General features: G+C 37.8%; 1 protein-coding gene across 1 annotated transcript in view; it reads left to right on the top strand.

Moving 5' to 3' along the window:
* The window catches only part of THSD7B (thrombospondin type 1 domain containing 7B), a 545,795-nt gene that overhangs the window by 308,045 nt on the left and 221,132 nt on the right, over window positions 1-16,618 (top strand). Inside the window, exon 8 of the mRNA XM_087950095.1 lies at window positions 11,836-12,030. Coding sequence (XP_087806221.1) covers window positions 11,836-12,030 — 195 coding nt within the window. The remainder of the gene's footprint in view (window positions 1-11,835; window positions 12,031-16,618) is intronic.

Below are 16,618 nucleotides of genomic sequence, written 5' to 3'. Positions count from 1 at the left end.
TGGTAGAACCAGGCCAAACCGGTAGAATACCACCACTGATACTCATCCTGAATGTGATACTAGAAGCTTCCGAAATTTCCTCTTTGTAAGTTTACAGTGTCACCAGTAGGACTTCGGACATGGGGTAGTGAAGTTATTTTATTGAAATGTTGTTATCTTACAGTGATGATTGGAAGAAAGAAAGTCGGCCAGAGGAGATGGTGGCTGAATTGTTTGGGAGTTTGAGCAGCCGGCCTAAAGCTTTAATATGTACTCTGATGAAATCTACCAATATTGTACCAGTGGCCTTCATGAAGCTTTGATTGAATTTCCTCTTCAAAATGTTGAAATAAAGCAAGCTTTTTTTTTTTTTTTTTACATGCTACATATATTAGCACACGGCAAGTCTGAAAGACTAGTGAGAGATACAGAGGAAACTAAGAACTAAACTGGAAGAAGTTAGAAACATTTTGAAATGAAAAGTGGACTAAAGAATCTTTCATAAAGAAAGAGAAATAAGCACAGAGGCCAGAAATAGGTATAAACAATAAATAATATAGTCCCTTTGGGATCACCTGATTGTTAGATTCTATTCCTTCTTCTACATTTTACTATTCATGTTGAAGTTATTGATTTTCTGAGTATTCTTTTGTTTCCTCCCTCTTTTAAATAAATCTAGAGTTTGGGGTTTGCTTTTGGACTTTTGTTTTTTAGGGAACTCACATATCAGAAGGATCTGTTGCACATTCTTCCATGCTGTTTAGGAGGGGCATACTCCTAAACTTAATGCATTCCTCAAATTTTCAGTGAACTATTGTTTTGGACGATGTGCTCCTCTTCAAAAGCAAGCAAACAAAAACTAGTGAGGTCAGTATATAACATAAATTATATAAAACTTAATTATAATTCTAATTAATTAACAAATGCCCCATGTATTAATTAAGATTTCCCTCATATATTTATTTATTACTTTTTTTAATGCCACCCATCTCTCCTACAAAATGATTACAACTTCATGAAAATATTTGAAGGCTTTGCAAATTAGAGGCTGTGCCTTTTTGCACTACAGTATGAATTTACAGGATGTCCCACAGCTCCTATCTTCACCCAGAGGTGCTAGTAAAAAAAATCTGATATGGACTTTAAAATTTAGTCTTGTCTTTGAAAGAGGAATCGATACAGTACAGGTTCCAGTGTTTATTTTAAAGAGTTTTGGAAGCTTTTGCCATTTTAACAGCTGCAAGAAAAGAAATTTCAGAGGAACTAATTCCTTGTAGAATATTATGAATGATCCTTTCCCATTTTATAGATTTTATAGATGCTATCATAACTAAATTGTGTGTAGTATTAGATGGTTATTACAATATAATCATCAGACCAGTTATAAGAAGGTAAAGCTGCTTTGATATTTAATACTTTTTAAATGGCTCCTCAGGAAACATGCCACGTTGGCTATAAATGATGGCATAATTATTAATGAGGTAATTAAAATTTTAGGCAAAACAGAAGCCTGCTATAAAGATAACATTTATGTTATGACATGTACGTCTCGGTGTGTGAATGTATTTAGTTCAAATTAAACAATTGCATTTATCTAAGGAAGGGAGCCTGTCTTGAATGAAAATGGGAATAAAACGTAGTTAGTTAGATAGTGAGCTCTCTACAAATAATAATGGAATATAATAGAATGCAAAGTAGAAATCTGCTTCAGTAAACCAGTAAACTGGTTGTTCCTCATCAAGTGAGAATAAAACACAAATAGGTAGAATTGTGGCACCAATTGAAGACCCCCATGGAGCTTCAAGTAGATAAACAGAAAAGTAAAGGAGTCCCCGAGGATTTTACTCCACTAGTCCTTCCGTTTATGCATCACTATCATATCTGTATGTATATACCATATTATTCTTGTTTAAAAATACATCTTACCTATCAAGACTTTTGAATGACATAAACATAGAATCGCGGCATCATATGAATAGATTGGCATCTGTTCAGACTTGCAGTTCAAAACGTTTTCCAGCTGATGGCAGCCGCAAGCTAACCATTTTATTATGTTCTGCTATAATACAGGACATCCCTTGGAACAGATAAGTAAGGTTCAATTGAGCTTATAAGAGGCCACTCCTGCATCTCTTGTGGCTACGATCCACTACGATTCAAGATTAATTCCCGGTTTGATTCCTCCCTATCTGGCTAGGTGATTCCCAACACGTCCTTTGTTTCTCTAATTTTCTGCAGTGTTTCTCCCAATGGATTTTAGGCATTATTCATTCGGCATGTTAATTTGTAAACTTGCTACCTTCAGATAAAACCAAATGTTACTTTTCTATAACAACTAGATCCTCTGCAGCTCTAATTTGAAGTGTATTGCTCTATGATATTGGTAGAACAGCAATATGGTCTAGTCTACTTTTGTCAAATGGTATCACCTCAGTGTTAGCACCAGGGCTCAATTTCAATTTATTAAGGCTCTGTATCCTTCTGTTCTGCCTTAGGGTCATCCATACACCATTGTCGGTTACATTTGTTGTTGCCTCTGTGTAACACACAAAGATGATGAAAAGTACAAATGGAATGGCTTATAATTATGGTGATCTGAGTTGTCACTTGTGCAAGAATATATTGAGGTTTCTTGCCATCCTTAATGCTCGATCCTTTCTTTCTCATGTTTGGCATGTGCTAGTAGACAAGAATTGAATCACTGTAGTAAACTAATCCTGGATCAACAGGTGAAAAAAAATAAAAGGCTTTAGAGTTCCATTAATATTATCAGGAAACCCTACTGGTTCAATTCTATGTATGTAATCTATATATATAAAAGCGAAATACCACTCACAAAGTCTCCAGAACCATAAAGCCTATAAACTTGAAATTTGGCACGTATGTTCCTCTTGGCTTCTAGGCACTCACTAAGAAAGGATTTTTTGAAATTACCATCAGAGCATTAGTATTTCCTATATTATTATTAACACACTCTGATGCTAAGGAGTTCTATTCCCCCTCCCCACTTGAAAAGAAATCTGTTCCAAATGCAAAACTCAAGCAGAGGAGAGAAGTTTCAGTTTTAGTTTCACAGCACCAAGCTAAGAACTAAAGAACTTTAGTACAGAATAGTTGAGCTAAGCCATGCCAGGGTTCCTTGCTGTCTCCTTCTTGCTCACATAGCAAATACTGTTTCAGTTTCCAAACAGCCCTCAACTCTCTCACACACTGACAGGACCCCAGCCAGATTTCCCATTCCCTTATTTTCCTCCCCAGAAACTAAGCCTGACCACATAGTTTGATAAACTTGGGTTTCCACCACGAGCTCCAGACAGTATTCAGCCCTCATTTTCCCATTGCAACAATCCTTTCTTGAAAGGAGGGATATGGATCTCTTTCAGCGCTTAATTACTACATCACACAAGCTTAATGAGCACAGCCTTAACATCAGTAATTCTATCCCTTGCACTCATCCAGTGTTGCTGAAATAACAATTGATGCCAGGTTGTTAATACTATGACTTTCTCAGGAAGCCAAGTACTTTCTATGTATGATTGGACATACTTTGGTTTCCACATGACCTAAAACTCTGATAATATCCCAGTGGAGTTCACAGGGCTGAATTGTAGGATTCATGAGGTACTTTCTAGAGCGTGTTCAGTTGTCTCATTAATGTTTCTTTCTCTCCTCACCCCTATCCTTACCTCTGTCTTCATATTGCATGAATGACTCTTGAATCCTAGCACGTTGAGCAAAAATGATTCTCACTGAACAATGGCAGACATGTCTAGAATTGTATGGAAACCGTTCAAAAATGCCTCACAGACTGGCTGAAGTGTTACAGTATGTTTTATTACCTTGTTTTGTTACATCTTCATCATGTTCAGAAAGAAAAAAAGTTATGTTATCTGTACATTGGCACCAATTACTCAGGAGCAGAATGGGAAGAATTACAGAAATATGTGGCTTGTAATTGTGAAAGCAGAACAAGAATAATTAAATGGAACTATAAGGGATAGAGGGATTTTACACATTTTTTTCCCTCTCGGAGTTTTCATATAAGATTTGATTTTGCAGTGGACTGAAGCCTAGGAGTACAGGATAAAAATAATACATTTCCACCCAGTTTACAGGGAAATAGTGGAGAATTTTAATGTGTTTGAGGTTTCAGAAAGAATGGGAAAGACAGTTTAGTTGCAGGGGATTTAGGAAAGATTTCTCCCTGTGTATTGTATAATTATACAGCATTTATTAATTTAAGAAAATTACAAGGTAACTGCAAAGTGATATTGGCCCCAAATCGAACAGCTACCATAGAAAACATTAAAAATTGAAGAGAAAGAACTGAGAGTTAAACTGCCAGATCAGCCATTTAAAAAAAAATCTATCAAAAGAGAGCCCAAGAGGAGGGAAATAAAGATAAAAGGCCCCATGGCGATCAGGATTATGATGTATAAAGTGAATCATTGAGCAAAACCTGACGGAGAAAAATGAGAGAATTAGAGAAAGAAAAAGCAACTGAGCAAAGAACAAAGTTCCCCAAACTCTAGTAAGAGCCTACTTTGCATTCAGCTGACGGAATACTCTTTTAAATTACACTGACTTCCATCGTTAAAGTTAAGAGTGCTCTGGTTAGTCTCTGGAACAGGAAGGGAAATCCTGGAAGTGTTTCTAGGATGGGAAGGCCATTGAGAGCCACTTTGGTCTAGTGATTAAGACATAGGTGTCAAACCCGCGGGCGTCGCATTGCTGTCACATGACGTTTCATGACTTTTTTTCCCTTCATGGAGCTGGGGTGGGCGTGGTCTAAGTGTGACACATCCAGCCCACGGGCTGCCAGTTTGACACCCCTGGTAAAGGATCAGGCTAGAAAGCAGAAGAATGTGTGTTCTAGTCCCACCTTAACTATGAAAGCCAGCTGGCGGACCTTGGGCCAATCTGTCTCTCTTAGCCCAACTCAACTCACAGGATTGTTGAACGGAGAAATAGAAGGAAGAAGATGTGTTGGATATATTTGACAGCTTGAATTATTTGTAAAAAGAATGAATGAATAAATGATGTTCTGCATTCTATTCTGATTTCCACCAGATACAATCCCACGAATAGATCTATTTCTCTTTTAAAATTATTTGTGTTCCTTGCTATCAGTTAACCTTATATTACAAATTACATGATGCTCTGCACTGTGTGAAAGGACAAAGCTGTTTTGACATTTCTTTAAATTCATGTTGTTTCCTTTCTTGTGTTGTTCACCTGTTTCCCTGAACCATGTCTGCAAACTCTGAAATGTTCATGTTATTTTCCATTTTCCCTTTGTTAAACATTACTTCTTTGTTTTTTCCTCTCTCTCTCTGACATTTCTAATTCTTTTCATTATTTTATTTGCTCCCCTCCTCTAACTTCCTTTCCTCTTTCAATTTCTGAAATAGTGATGAGTTATTTCCCACCCTGATGGTTACGCTGACAAACTGACAATACGGCTTGTTGGATTTATGTTAACTGAAACCAGCATCCAGACAGCAATGTCTGTGTGATGTAGGCTTTTCAGCTGGCAAAGCAATGACATGAAACTAGAATTACTAGGATTTGAATCGGTGTCTCAGAATGGGGAAAAAAAGTTAATGACAACATTGCTAAGAGTTGAGTACATTACAAATGATTATATCAAATCAATCCTTTCCTCCTAAATTGTATTATTATTGTTACCTAGTATTTAAATGCAATAGTTCTTTTGGCAAATTAGATGTCTGAGAGTAGATTTTTTTGCCCATTAAGACAATTTATCCTGAAAGATTTAAAATTGCTCTTAGTAAGCAGGCAAATGGTAACTTTGATTTCCTTCTGTCTCCATTCTTGAATTTACTACCATCTTCTGACATCTTTGTTATAGGGAAGCAGTTACTCAATGTTTATTGGTATTGTTTCCCAAGATTTAAATGAGATATAAATTTTTATAGCAAGTATAGTATTTTAATGACTGTTTCATTATTTTACAAGCAAAACAAGAATAGATACAACAAGTAATATTGACAGACAGCATGCCATTAAATAAATGAAACTATTGCTTGAGTCATTTGTGTGCAAATCAGGATCTTCTTTTCTTAGTGCTTGGTTGCAAAATTATACACATTGCTTGGTACAGCATAACAACAAAAATAATGTTACGTGTTGTAACATTATATTGTGATAAAACTCGTCATTATGAAATAATTCTCTGCAACTACAAATTCCCTAATTTCCATTCTTGTTATTAATTTTAGGAAGGAAGATAAACTAGTGATCATGGGAGCATATTTATATTACAGGTAGTCCTCAGTTGGAGGTGTGTCTGCAATTTAGCCCCAAATTTTTATTGCCACAGACAATTGTTCAATGAGTTTTGCTCCATTTTTATGACCTTTCTTGCCACGGTTGTTAAGTGAATCACTGCAGTTGTTAACATGGTGGTAAAGCTTCCCCATTTACTTCGCTTGTCAGAAGGTCACAAAATAGGATCACATGACCCTGGATCATTGCAACCATCATAAATACATGCCGGTTGCCAAGCGTCCAAATTTTGATCTTGAGATTGTGGGGAGATTGTGTCATAAGTCATTTACTTCAGTGCTGTTGTAACTTCGAACAGTCATTAAACAAATGGTTGTAAGTCAAGGACTACCTGTAATTAATTCTTGCATGTAATGACTGTTAGGGACCTGGATTTTAATGAACCTCTTTCTTCAAGCTCTATTTCACTCTATAAACATCTTTCTCATGTGCTGGGATCTTTTTTTTAAATTTAGAATAGAATGGAAAGAGATTTTAGATAGCTTACGCTTAAAGAGGAATTGGTAAAATTGGTTCCTTCTTTTATGAGTGTCAATCCTCAAGATGAAAGCCAAGATCTTAATAGAATATAGCTGATGGCCAAAGAGTCATCTAACCAGAAGAAAGAAGAGTAACAGTCTGGTGGGATGTTGGCCCAGCCTTTGGTACGGAAGACTTATGGAGGCCATTACATTAATGTGAATTTGCCAATCAATTTCACAGGAAGCCAGAATCCCAAAGGTGCTTTTCCAAAAGGCAACTGGACTGTCTTTGTTTTACCTTGAAGACGTTTCGCTTCTCATCCAGGAAGCTTCTTCAGAAGCTTTTTCACTTCACTTTTGGAGGAGAAGCAAAACGTCTTCAAGGAAAAATCAAGAAAGTCCAGTTGCCTTTTGAAAAAGCACCTTTGGGACAACCATGATCTGGAAGGCCGAGGATCTCCTTAGACAGCTAGAGTCAAATAATTTGTTTCATGATCTACAATTTATTATTTTGAGGAGAGTTGAAGAAATCAGAAATACATCTTCGGCAGTTGCTACAGATACCTTGTAACCGGCAAGTTCTGAATAAATAGATTGTTTTGCTTTCAGTCACTTTTGTCCAGTGTGAGAATAAAGTCACCTTTTTATAAGGCATGAAGATTTATGGCAACATTGCATGATAGGATGAAACTGCAATAAACTCCTCTTTGGCATTCTAGTTTCCTTGAATGTTTTACATTTCTCATATACTGGGATTTTGAATAAAATATTTGTATAATTCATTTGTCAAACTGTCTAGTGTTATCCTTATGAAATTATTGCCCAATATTGCTTTTTCAAGTTGTGCTGAAGTAGGTGATATTCAGCACTTGTTATGTATCCTATTTTTCACCTGCATAAATATTTTCTTGCGATAACTTGAAACCCATGATCAGGTTAGTTCTTCTTTTCTTCGGTAATTCTATTCCTTGTTTTAGAGGTTATAGCAATAGTACCATTATTACTACAAACTAGATTTTTTTTACTTTTATCCACATGGAGTAGAAGAAACACAAAATGTAAATCATTTGAATTGTAGCTGTGAAAGTTGGGAAATGGACACGTATTCTGTGTTTTCTTTGAAAAATGTAACAAATAAAACAGATTATTTATTTATTATTTATTATATATCAATTTAGAAACTGCCCATCTCATTGGTAGAGCATATCTGTGATACGCTTGTTTTAAACAGAAATGGTGAAATGATATTTATTTACTTACATACTAATTTACAAGTTGGCTCCTGTCCTGTAAACCATCAACAACTCCCAGGCTTTAAATAACTTTAAAGGGTTCTTTTTAACTTTTTTATGATTCTAGTTTTTAGAATCTAGTAACAGCTACCATCCAGGCAGATTCTCAAAATCCTTGCAAGGGCTACAATATCAGAATGACTTATGGAGACAAGCACATATAATTGGTGCATGGTTTAATTCTTCTTCTCCCACCCACCCCATTTAGCTCATCTGCTGTCAGCTAAATGTGCCTATCCAGAGTGGTGTTGCTGCAATAGGCCATTCTCCGAAGAATGACTAAATGACAGGTTGTAGGTGCAGCAAGAGAATCTTGCCAAATGTGTCATGGAAAGAGATTGATGTTGATTCATGATGAGAAGCCTTGTTGGAGGACATTTATTTTGACATTTATTTCATCATTCTTATTTTGACATTTATGTCATCATTCAGCACACTAGAATAAATATACAGTGATCATGAAAGTTAAGCTTCGTCATCTTCAATCACCCAGGGACGTCAGAGAGAGGGAGGGAGGGAGGGAGGGAGGGAGAGAATATAGCAGTAGAAATAATTAAGGTCCTTCCTAAGTAATAACCCTATCTTTGGGTTATACTGCCTTTAGGGGTACATTTGCAGTACTACAGGCTACTTCTGCTGATGTTGTGGTTAGCCGGCAGCAGTGAGGAGGAGGAGGTTCCCGAGGAGCCTGTGCCAAGTCCGCATGAGCGCAGGATGATTCATAGAAGAGAACAGTTGGAGCAGCACAGGTGACTCGGGAGTAAGAATGCTAAGTAATGGCTCCTCCCTCCAGGGAATGTAAGCCTGGTTTCAAAGGGATTTTGCTCTGTAGAAGGCAAAAACGTTCGAAGGACTCAGCATTGTGTGTAGAGACTCCGGCTTATCTGAAGAATTCTGTCAAGGTTTTTCTGGTTGGACTAATTGGCTGCAAGCCATCTTTTATCTACAAAGAAGTTTAGGTTTGAGTTACTGAGTTTGTCTGTGCTTGCTTTCTGGGAACCCGGTTGGGTCAGAACAGTTGACTGTGGGTTACCAGCAGTTCGAATCTTACCAGCTCAAGGTTGTCTCAGTTTCCCATCCTTCTGAGGTCGGTAAAACGAGGACCCAGATTATTGGGGACACTATGCTGACTCTGTAAACCACTTAGAGAGGTCTGTAAAGCACCGTGAAGTGGTATATAAGTCTAAGTGCTATTGCTAGTTGGCCCTTCCTGTAGCAAAGTCTACCAGAAAATATATAGTTGATTGTGGGGGGGCGGAGATAGAGAGGGAGATGCAGCCAATCAGCCAGCTATCTATCCCTCCCTCTGTCCATCCATCCATCCATCCATCCATCTTGGCATGATTGTTTGCTTGATTCTCGATTCTCTTTATTATTCCCCATAATATTCTTGAAAATTTTTATTTGGATTTCAGAGGCTATGAAGCTGCCCTCATTTAGAAATATAAATATAGAAATTACTGATGCACATTTGACAGCTGCTTCCACTGGCAGCATGTGTGCCTTTTTGTAAAGACAAAGGAATATAGATCTCTCTACATTATCATCATAAACCAAATAGCTTTTTTCCCTACTTCTCCTTCAATTGCATTTCTTCGTTTTATTGCTATCTTCTCTTCATATTTAAATTGCTTGCCTCTATTGGGTCATCTTGGGTTCCTTAAATATAACAAAAGTCGATGTCCTGAAGGAGGAGGAAAGTTAAAGTTATTCAGAGTGAAAATGTTTGTACAGGGATACAGATTTCCGATTTAAAGAGCTCAAACTGGGGAATGGTTCAGAGCTGATATCCATAACTCAGTCCAGTTTTCTGTGTCTTATCTCTGTGCACATCACCATGTTCTTCTATTTTCGAGTGCCCCAAAAGGCCAGAATCAACTAAACATATGTACTTCCCTTATCTTTGCAAGATAGCACATACATTTCTCTTAGGTTGCTCCATGATCAGAATTATTAAGTGTTTGGTTCAGCTTCTCAGTGGACATAAATTTCCTCAATTTTTTTCTTCACATCAAGTGTATATTGAACTTTTATTGAAGAATACACTAAGGAAAATCTTTGCCATGCTTTTGAAGCTTGCAGTTGACAGGTAGAGACTTTTTTTTTTTGTACGAGTGCCTTGATAATTGTTTTGCTGCTCATATATATATATATATATCCAATCAATGATGGAATTCTGGGATTTTAATAGTGGTTTCATTTAAAACATTAACTATCTAACTGCTTCAATGTAGTTGATTTATTGTACACTGCTTTGAAGACTCTAGGACAGTGGTGGCTAACCTTTTGGGGCTCGTGTGTAAAAAATTGTGTGCGCGCTAGTGCACACGCACTTGCATGCCAGCACCCATAATGCAATGCACGCCCCCTCCCCACGCCCCTTGCCCATGCACGCGCAATCCCCCACCCCACCCCCTTACCTGCACCGCGCCTTCCAGTATTACAGGAAATGATGAAACAGGCCTATAATTTGTCCTGAAAAGCCTTGCAGAGGCTTTTTCCAAGCCTCTGGGAGGCCAAAAAAAGGCCTCAAACCAGCCAAAAAAAAATCAGTTGTAATGCGCAGTGAGGTAAGTTTGCCTGCAGCTCGCGTGCCAGTACAAATGGTTCTGCGTACCACTTGTGGCACATGTGCCATAGATTCACCATCATGGCTCTAGGAAGTCTGAAAAAGAACTAACAAATGTTTTGAATTTGACCTTTTTTAATATGACTTGTAGGAGATTTCAAAAATATGGTTTTGCATCTTGCAAATGTGACTAATGGCAAGTCAAGGCAGTTGAAATATGCCCTGTCTTATTTTGCAAAGATATTCTGATCCACACATGACAATATTTCAATAAGGTCAGACCCTAGAGCTGTGATGGCAAACCTTTTTGTTATGGTGTGCCAAAAGCACGCGTGCACCAGCACCCAAATGCAATGCGCCTCGCCCCCACACACATGCGTGCACAACACCCCTGCCCTGCCCCCACACCTGCACTGTGCATGCATGCACCTCCCAGCTGATTTATGGCCCATTTGAGGCTGGTTTCGCCCTCCAGGAGGCTCGAGGGAAGCCTCTGCAACCTCAGGAGGCCGAAAAACAGGCCCTTCCGGAAGTGCCCGTTTTCAGCCTCCAAGAGGGCCTCAGGAGCCCAGGGAGGCCATTTTCACCTTCCTGGAGGCTCAAGGGAAGTCTTGGGAGCCTTGGGAGGCTGAAAACGGGCCCGTTTCATTACTTCCAGTGTTTCCAGAAGGCCCATTTTTCAGCCTCCTGAGGCTGCAGAGGCTTCCCTCGAGCCTCCGGGAGGGTGAAAATGGCCTCAAACGGGCCAAAAATCAGTTGGGAGGCACGTGCATGCGCAGTGCAGGGTAAGTTTGGCTGGGGCTCACGTGCCCACATGAATGACTCTGCGTGCCACCTGTGGCACATGTGCCATAGGTTTGCCATCACGGCCCTAGAGTATTATAGGTGCCTTGTATATTGTTAGATGGTGATTTCTATTATTTTGTATTATTGTGCCTCCAAGGGCAGATAAACATTGAAATTAATAATATATGGATGGTGCGGTGATTCCATCCCTGCACTCTAAGAAAGTTTCAGCAGTTGGCCCAAAGAAAGTGATGGTGATTGAATCCCTATAAAGTAGGAGCATGTACATTGAACACACCTGACGTTTGTCAACCCAAAGGGAAAAATGTGTGAACTAATGTACATATGTTCCTCCCTATCCTATTCTTCATCATGATATTAATGATCTTTATCTTGATCAAGGTACTTATCATTTTATGTTGGCTTCTTTCTTTTCTAGATGAGGATGTAGCTGATGATTTTTGTGCTGATTCTCCATCGCCTTCCAAAACAACAACTTGTGAAGTACCCTGTGGGATGGATTGTGTTGTGACGGAGTGGGCGCAATGGTCACCTTGTTCTCAGTCCTGTTCCAATAAAAATTCAGAGGGCAGGCAAAGCAGAACAAGATCAGTGCTGGCATTACCAGGACAAGGTAAACAATGGGGTTTTTTTTAGCTTAATTTTTTTGTTTCCAAATAAGAATTCCTGTCAAGTACCAAAGCTGGCATTGTGCTTGGGAATCCTTGCCTATCAGAAGACACTGGATATGCTATTGTTTCACTCCAGTGGTTTCCAAATATTTTTTAGTATTTATTTGATTTGTCAATCGCTTACAAGATACAGGTATAAGAATAAACATAGTTTTGAATACACGAGATAGACACTTATAAGAAAAATAAAAAGAAACAATAGAACAGGGGCGGTAGGCATGATTGGTGCGCTTATCCACGCCCTCTACAGGCCTCTTAGGAAGGGGATGAGGTCAATAGTAGACAGTCTAAGGTTAAAGTTTTTGGGGTTTGGGGAAGAAACCACAGAGTCAAGTAGAGTATTCCAAACATTGACCACTCTGTTGCTGAAGTCGTATTTATATGTATATATAGATCACAGTCTTTTTATATGTATATTATATATTATATATTATATATTATATAGTATATAGTATATAGTATATAGTATATAGTATATAGTATATAGTATATAGTATATAGTATATAGTATATAGTATATATATAGTATAGTATATAGTATATATGTATATTTGTTTTCTGAGGTTCTCGCGGGTATTTGTATGTGGATCTTTGGTTATTCGGGTTTTCTCCCGCGTAAGATTGGAAGTATCTAGGCAACGTTTCGATGAAGTCTCATTCATATGTATATATGTATAGTATATATTATATAGTATATAGTATATATGTATAGTATATTATATAGTATATAGTATATATTATATAGTATATAGTATATATATGCTATTCAGCTTTGTTTGGGTATTTTCCCACGTCATTATAGTTGTGCTTTTAAAGTTGTAGCAACGTTTCAGCAGAATCTCATCTGCCATCATCAGGCTTCTGTATTGTGTTCGTCTGTGAGTCAGACTTTTACAGCCGTTTCTGTTTTAAATTTGGTGCTGGCCTACGCTGTGCCAGAATGTTTTTTTCTTCATCCTGATTGGTTGGGAGTCCTGGTCTGTGTTTATTGGTCTTGGAGTTTGCTGTGTTCTGCTTGATTGGTGTTTCTAATATCTTCTGTCTGTTTTGTGGCATTTTTTGTCTTGATTGGCTGGCAACATTGTGTTTCCTGTATTGGAGGCTTTTAGTGCGGCTTGGCTTCGGGTAAACGGACGGCTTTCATTTATTAGGAAGCTAGGTTTCATCTGGGTGCCTGGTTGGGGTGTGTTTGAGCTGGAGGTATCAGAGGGGATCTATTTGTGCCCAGGTGTTTGCCTGGCTTGTGGTGTGGAGATTTTTTTGTTTGAGAGTGCAGGCTTCCAAATAATTGACATTCTGGTGGAATCATCTCTTCTATTCATGCTTTCAGGTCTTTTTTCAATCTCTATGGCTTCTCTGATAATTCTGTGGCTGGGGTTTTCTATAGTGGCTAGGGTTTTGGTGCCACTGAAGTCGATGCTATGACCTGTTGCTTTCATGTGTTGGACTAGTGAGGAAGTGTGTTCCAGCTTTTTTACTGCATTTTTGTGTTCATCCAGGCGGGTACTTATTCTTCTATTGGTCTGTCCAATATATGTGGCAGGGCATGATGCACAGGGGACTTCATATATGTCTTGGGTTTTCAGGTCAATTTTATCTTTGGGGTTTCTTAGGATGGCTGCTATTTTTCTTCTGTTTTGAAGGCAGTCTTGATGTGATGCCTGTGTAGTATCTTACTGATTTTGTCTGTAGTACCTCTTATGTAGGGCAGGACAGCTGTTCCATAGGTCTGTTCATTTTCTGGGTCTTCATTATGTCTCAGTGTGTTTTTGTGGATCAGGCCTGTGATTTTGCTTTTGTGGAAGCCGTTGGCTATCAGTACTTTAGTCAGGGTGTGTAATTCAGTCTTTATGTGTGTCTTGTCTGCCAGGCGTTTGGTTCTAGTAATTAGTGTTTGGGCCACAGAGTTTATCTGTGCTGGGTGGTGGTGGGATTGGGCATTGAGATAGCGGTTGGTGTGTATTTTCTTCTGGTATATGGTGTGTCCTAGTGTGCCATCTGTTTTTTTGTAGATTAGTACATCTAGGAATGGTAGTTGTTTGTTTGTTTTCATTTCCATGGTGAATTTGATTTTGGGGTGTGAGCTGTTTAGGTGTGTTAGGAAATTGTTTAGGTTTTCTTTTCCATGGGGCCAAATAACAAATGTGTCATCGATGTATCTTAACCATAGTTTGGGTTTGTGGGTGGCATTGGCTAGGGCACTGGATTCGAATTCTTCCATGAACAGGTTTGCAATGACGGGTGACAGTGGTGATCCCATAGAGGCTCCTTCAAGTTGCTTGTATCTTTGTCCTTTGTATATGAAATATGTGTTGGTTAAGCAGTGTTCTGTTAGTTCCATGAGGTGTTTGGGTGGTTGGTATTTATTTTTGATGATTTTGAGAGTTTCTTTTATCTGGACTTGAGTGAATAGTGAAACCACGTTGAAACTTACAAGCAGATCTTCTTGTTCCATGGGTAGATCTTTGATCATTTCCAAGAGGTGGTATGAGTTTTGTACATGTGAAGCTGCTGCTTCAGCATGGGGCTGTAGCTGCTTTGCTAGGTATTTGGCTAGGTTTTGTAGTGGTGCTCTTCTGGAACTGACTATGGATCTGAGAGGTATGCCTCCCAAAAATACACAAAGAAGGCATACCTGAACAAAGCTGAATACCATACATATAAATACCCGTGAAAACTTAAGAAAACATATATATTATATATTATATAGGATATAGGATATATTATATATGTTTTCTGAGGTTTTCGCGGGTATTTGTATGTGGATCTTTGGTTATTCGGGTTTTCTCCCGCGTAAAATTGGAAGTATCTAGGTGACGTTTCGATGAAGTCTCATTCATCATCTTCAGGCTTGTGTCTTCGGCTTTGTGTTTCTCGGAGTAATGTGAGCTTGCAGCTGCTTCTTCCTTTTAACTGCTAGTGAGGGTGTGACTTGATTGGGTAGGGGCTTGGCTGTGTTCTGATTGGCTGGGGGGGTGTTCTCATTGGTTGGGGGTTTGGCTGTGTTCTGATTGGCTGGGTGTGTGTTATATATTATATATATTTTATATATATATAATATTATATAGTATATAGTATATTTATATGTATATGTAGATCACAGTCAATATACTCTATTGAAGTGAATAAAATTATAGAAACCTTTTTTGATAGGGTTAAGATTTCAACATAGCATTACGTTTTTAGTATGACCGTATTGCAGTTTGTTTCTTATTCTAAAGTCTTTACAGTTTTATACCAGGGACTGCTATACTTATCAGAAACCACAATCAATAATCGTTATGAACACAGATAGCTAGAATTATCAGATGTAATTTTTTAAAAAGTAAAACGATGTGTGTATGTTTGTATGCAGGGAGTGAGAGAGAGGGAGGGAGGGGAGGGGAGAGGGAGAGAGAGAGAGTCTGAATAAAGGACAGCATTCAGGGGACTTGACTTTTCAAGGTTGTGTTCTGTTTCACATTCCAATTCAATGTCTTCCCAAGTGAATTATTAGAATAGCTTTAGTAACAGTTATTCAATTCAATTCAATCTTTATTGATTAGCCCTTGGGCCATATCAAAGTGCAAAATTCCAGAAACAAATTATTACTAAAATTTAATAAAGCAATTTAAAATGGAATTGGATAAAATACAATTTAAAATGAAATTGGAACAAAATACAATTTAAAATGAAATTGGAATAAAATACAGTCTAAAATGAACTTGGAATAAAATATAATAATTTAAGATATAGATAAAATATGATAAAATTATATTTCGGTATCACCCCTGCAATCGACCCCAGTCAGTCCCACTTATGCAGATCTCAAGTAACAGTTATTATTAACTTGCAAAATTGAGGAAAAGTTAAACCTACAAAGTTACATACAAATATCTACTAATTCATGATGGCATGAAATTGCAGATGATAACTTTGAAATCATGATATAATAAAGTTTTTAATATATCCAAGTATTGCATGTATGTATTTATTAGATTTTTTTATCCCACCTTTCTTACTTTTAGAACTAGCTGAAGGCAGCAAACATATATGATATTTCTTCCCCCTCCTCCTGTGTCCCCCCATAACAGCAGTCCTGTGAGATGTATGTATGTATGTATGCACACACACACGCACACACACACACACACACACACACACAATGGTAATGCTGTTCTTGGTAACACATTCCCTATATCCAGGAAAATGGAAAATTAATCTGGAAAATTAATTATGTTTTATTTTAACATAAAATGTATTTTCCTGCATATATCTAAATTCTGCTTACGTTTACCCAGTTAATGGAGCTCAGAGAAACTAAGCTAAGGTGCTACAATTTATTCATCTGGTTTTTATTTATAAAAATAAGTTAACTGTGTTTAAAATTTACAGGAGTTAATTAAAACAGAAGATGTGACATTTCTGTTACTCACGGAATTGATCCATGAGAAGAATATTGCACAACACATAAAAATGAAGAAGAAAATGGGGTTCTAAAAAACAATCTGCTTTCATACTGTATATTAATATATGCAAATTTGATATATT

Source organism: Notechis scutatus, chromosome 1, assembly GCF_049901735.1.
Source record: "Notechis scutatus isolate UNSWTSFEM ecotype Mainland chromosome 1, rNotScu1.2, whole genome shotgun sequence".
Lineage (NCBI taxonomy): Eukaryota > Metazoa > Chordata > Lepidosauria > Squamata > Elapidae > Notechis > Notechis scutatus.
Note: the sequence above shows the minus strand (reverse complement) of the source record. Positions and strands in the feature narration are given on the sequence as shown.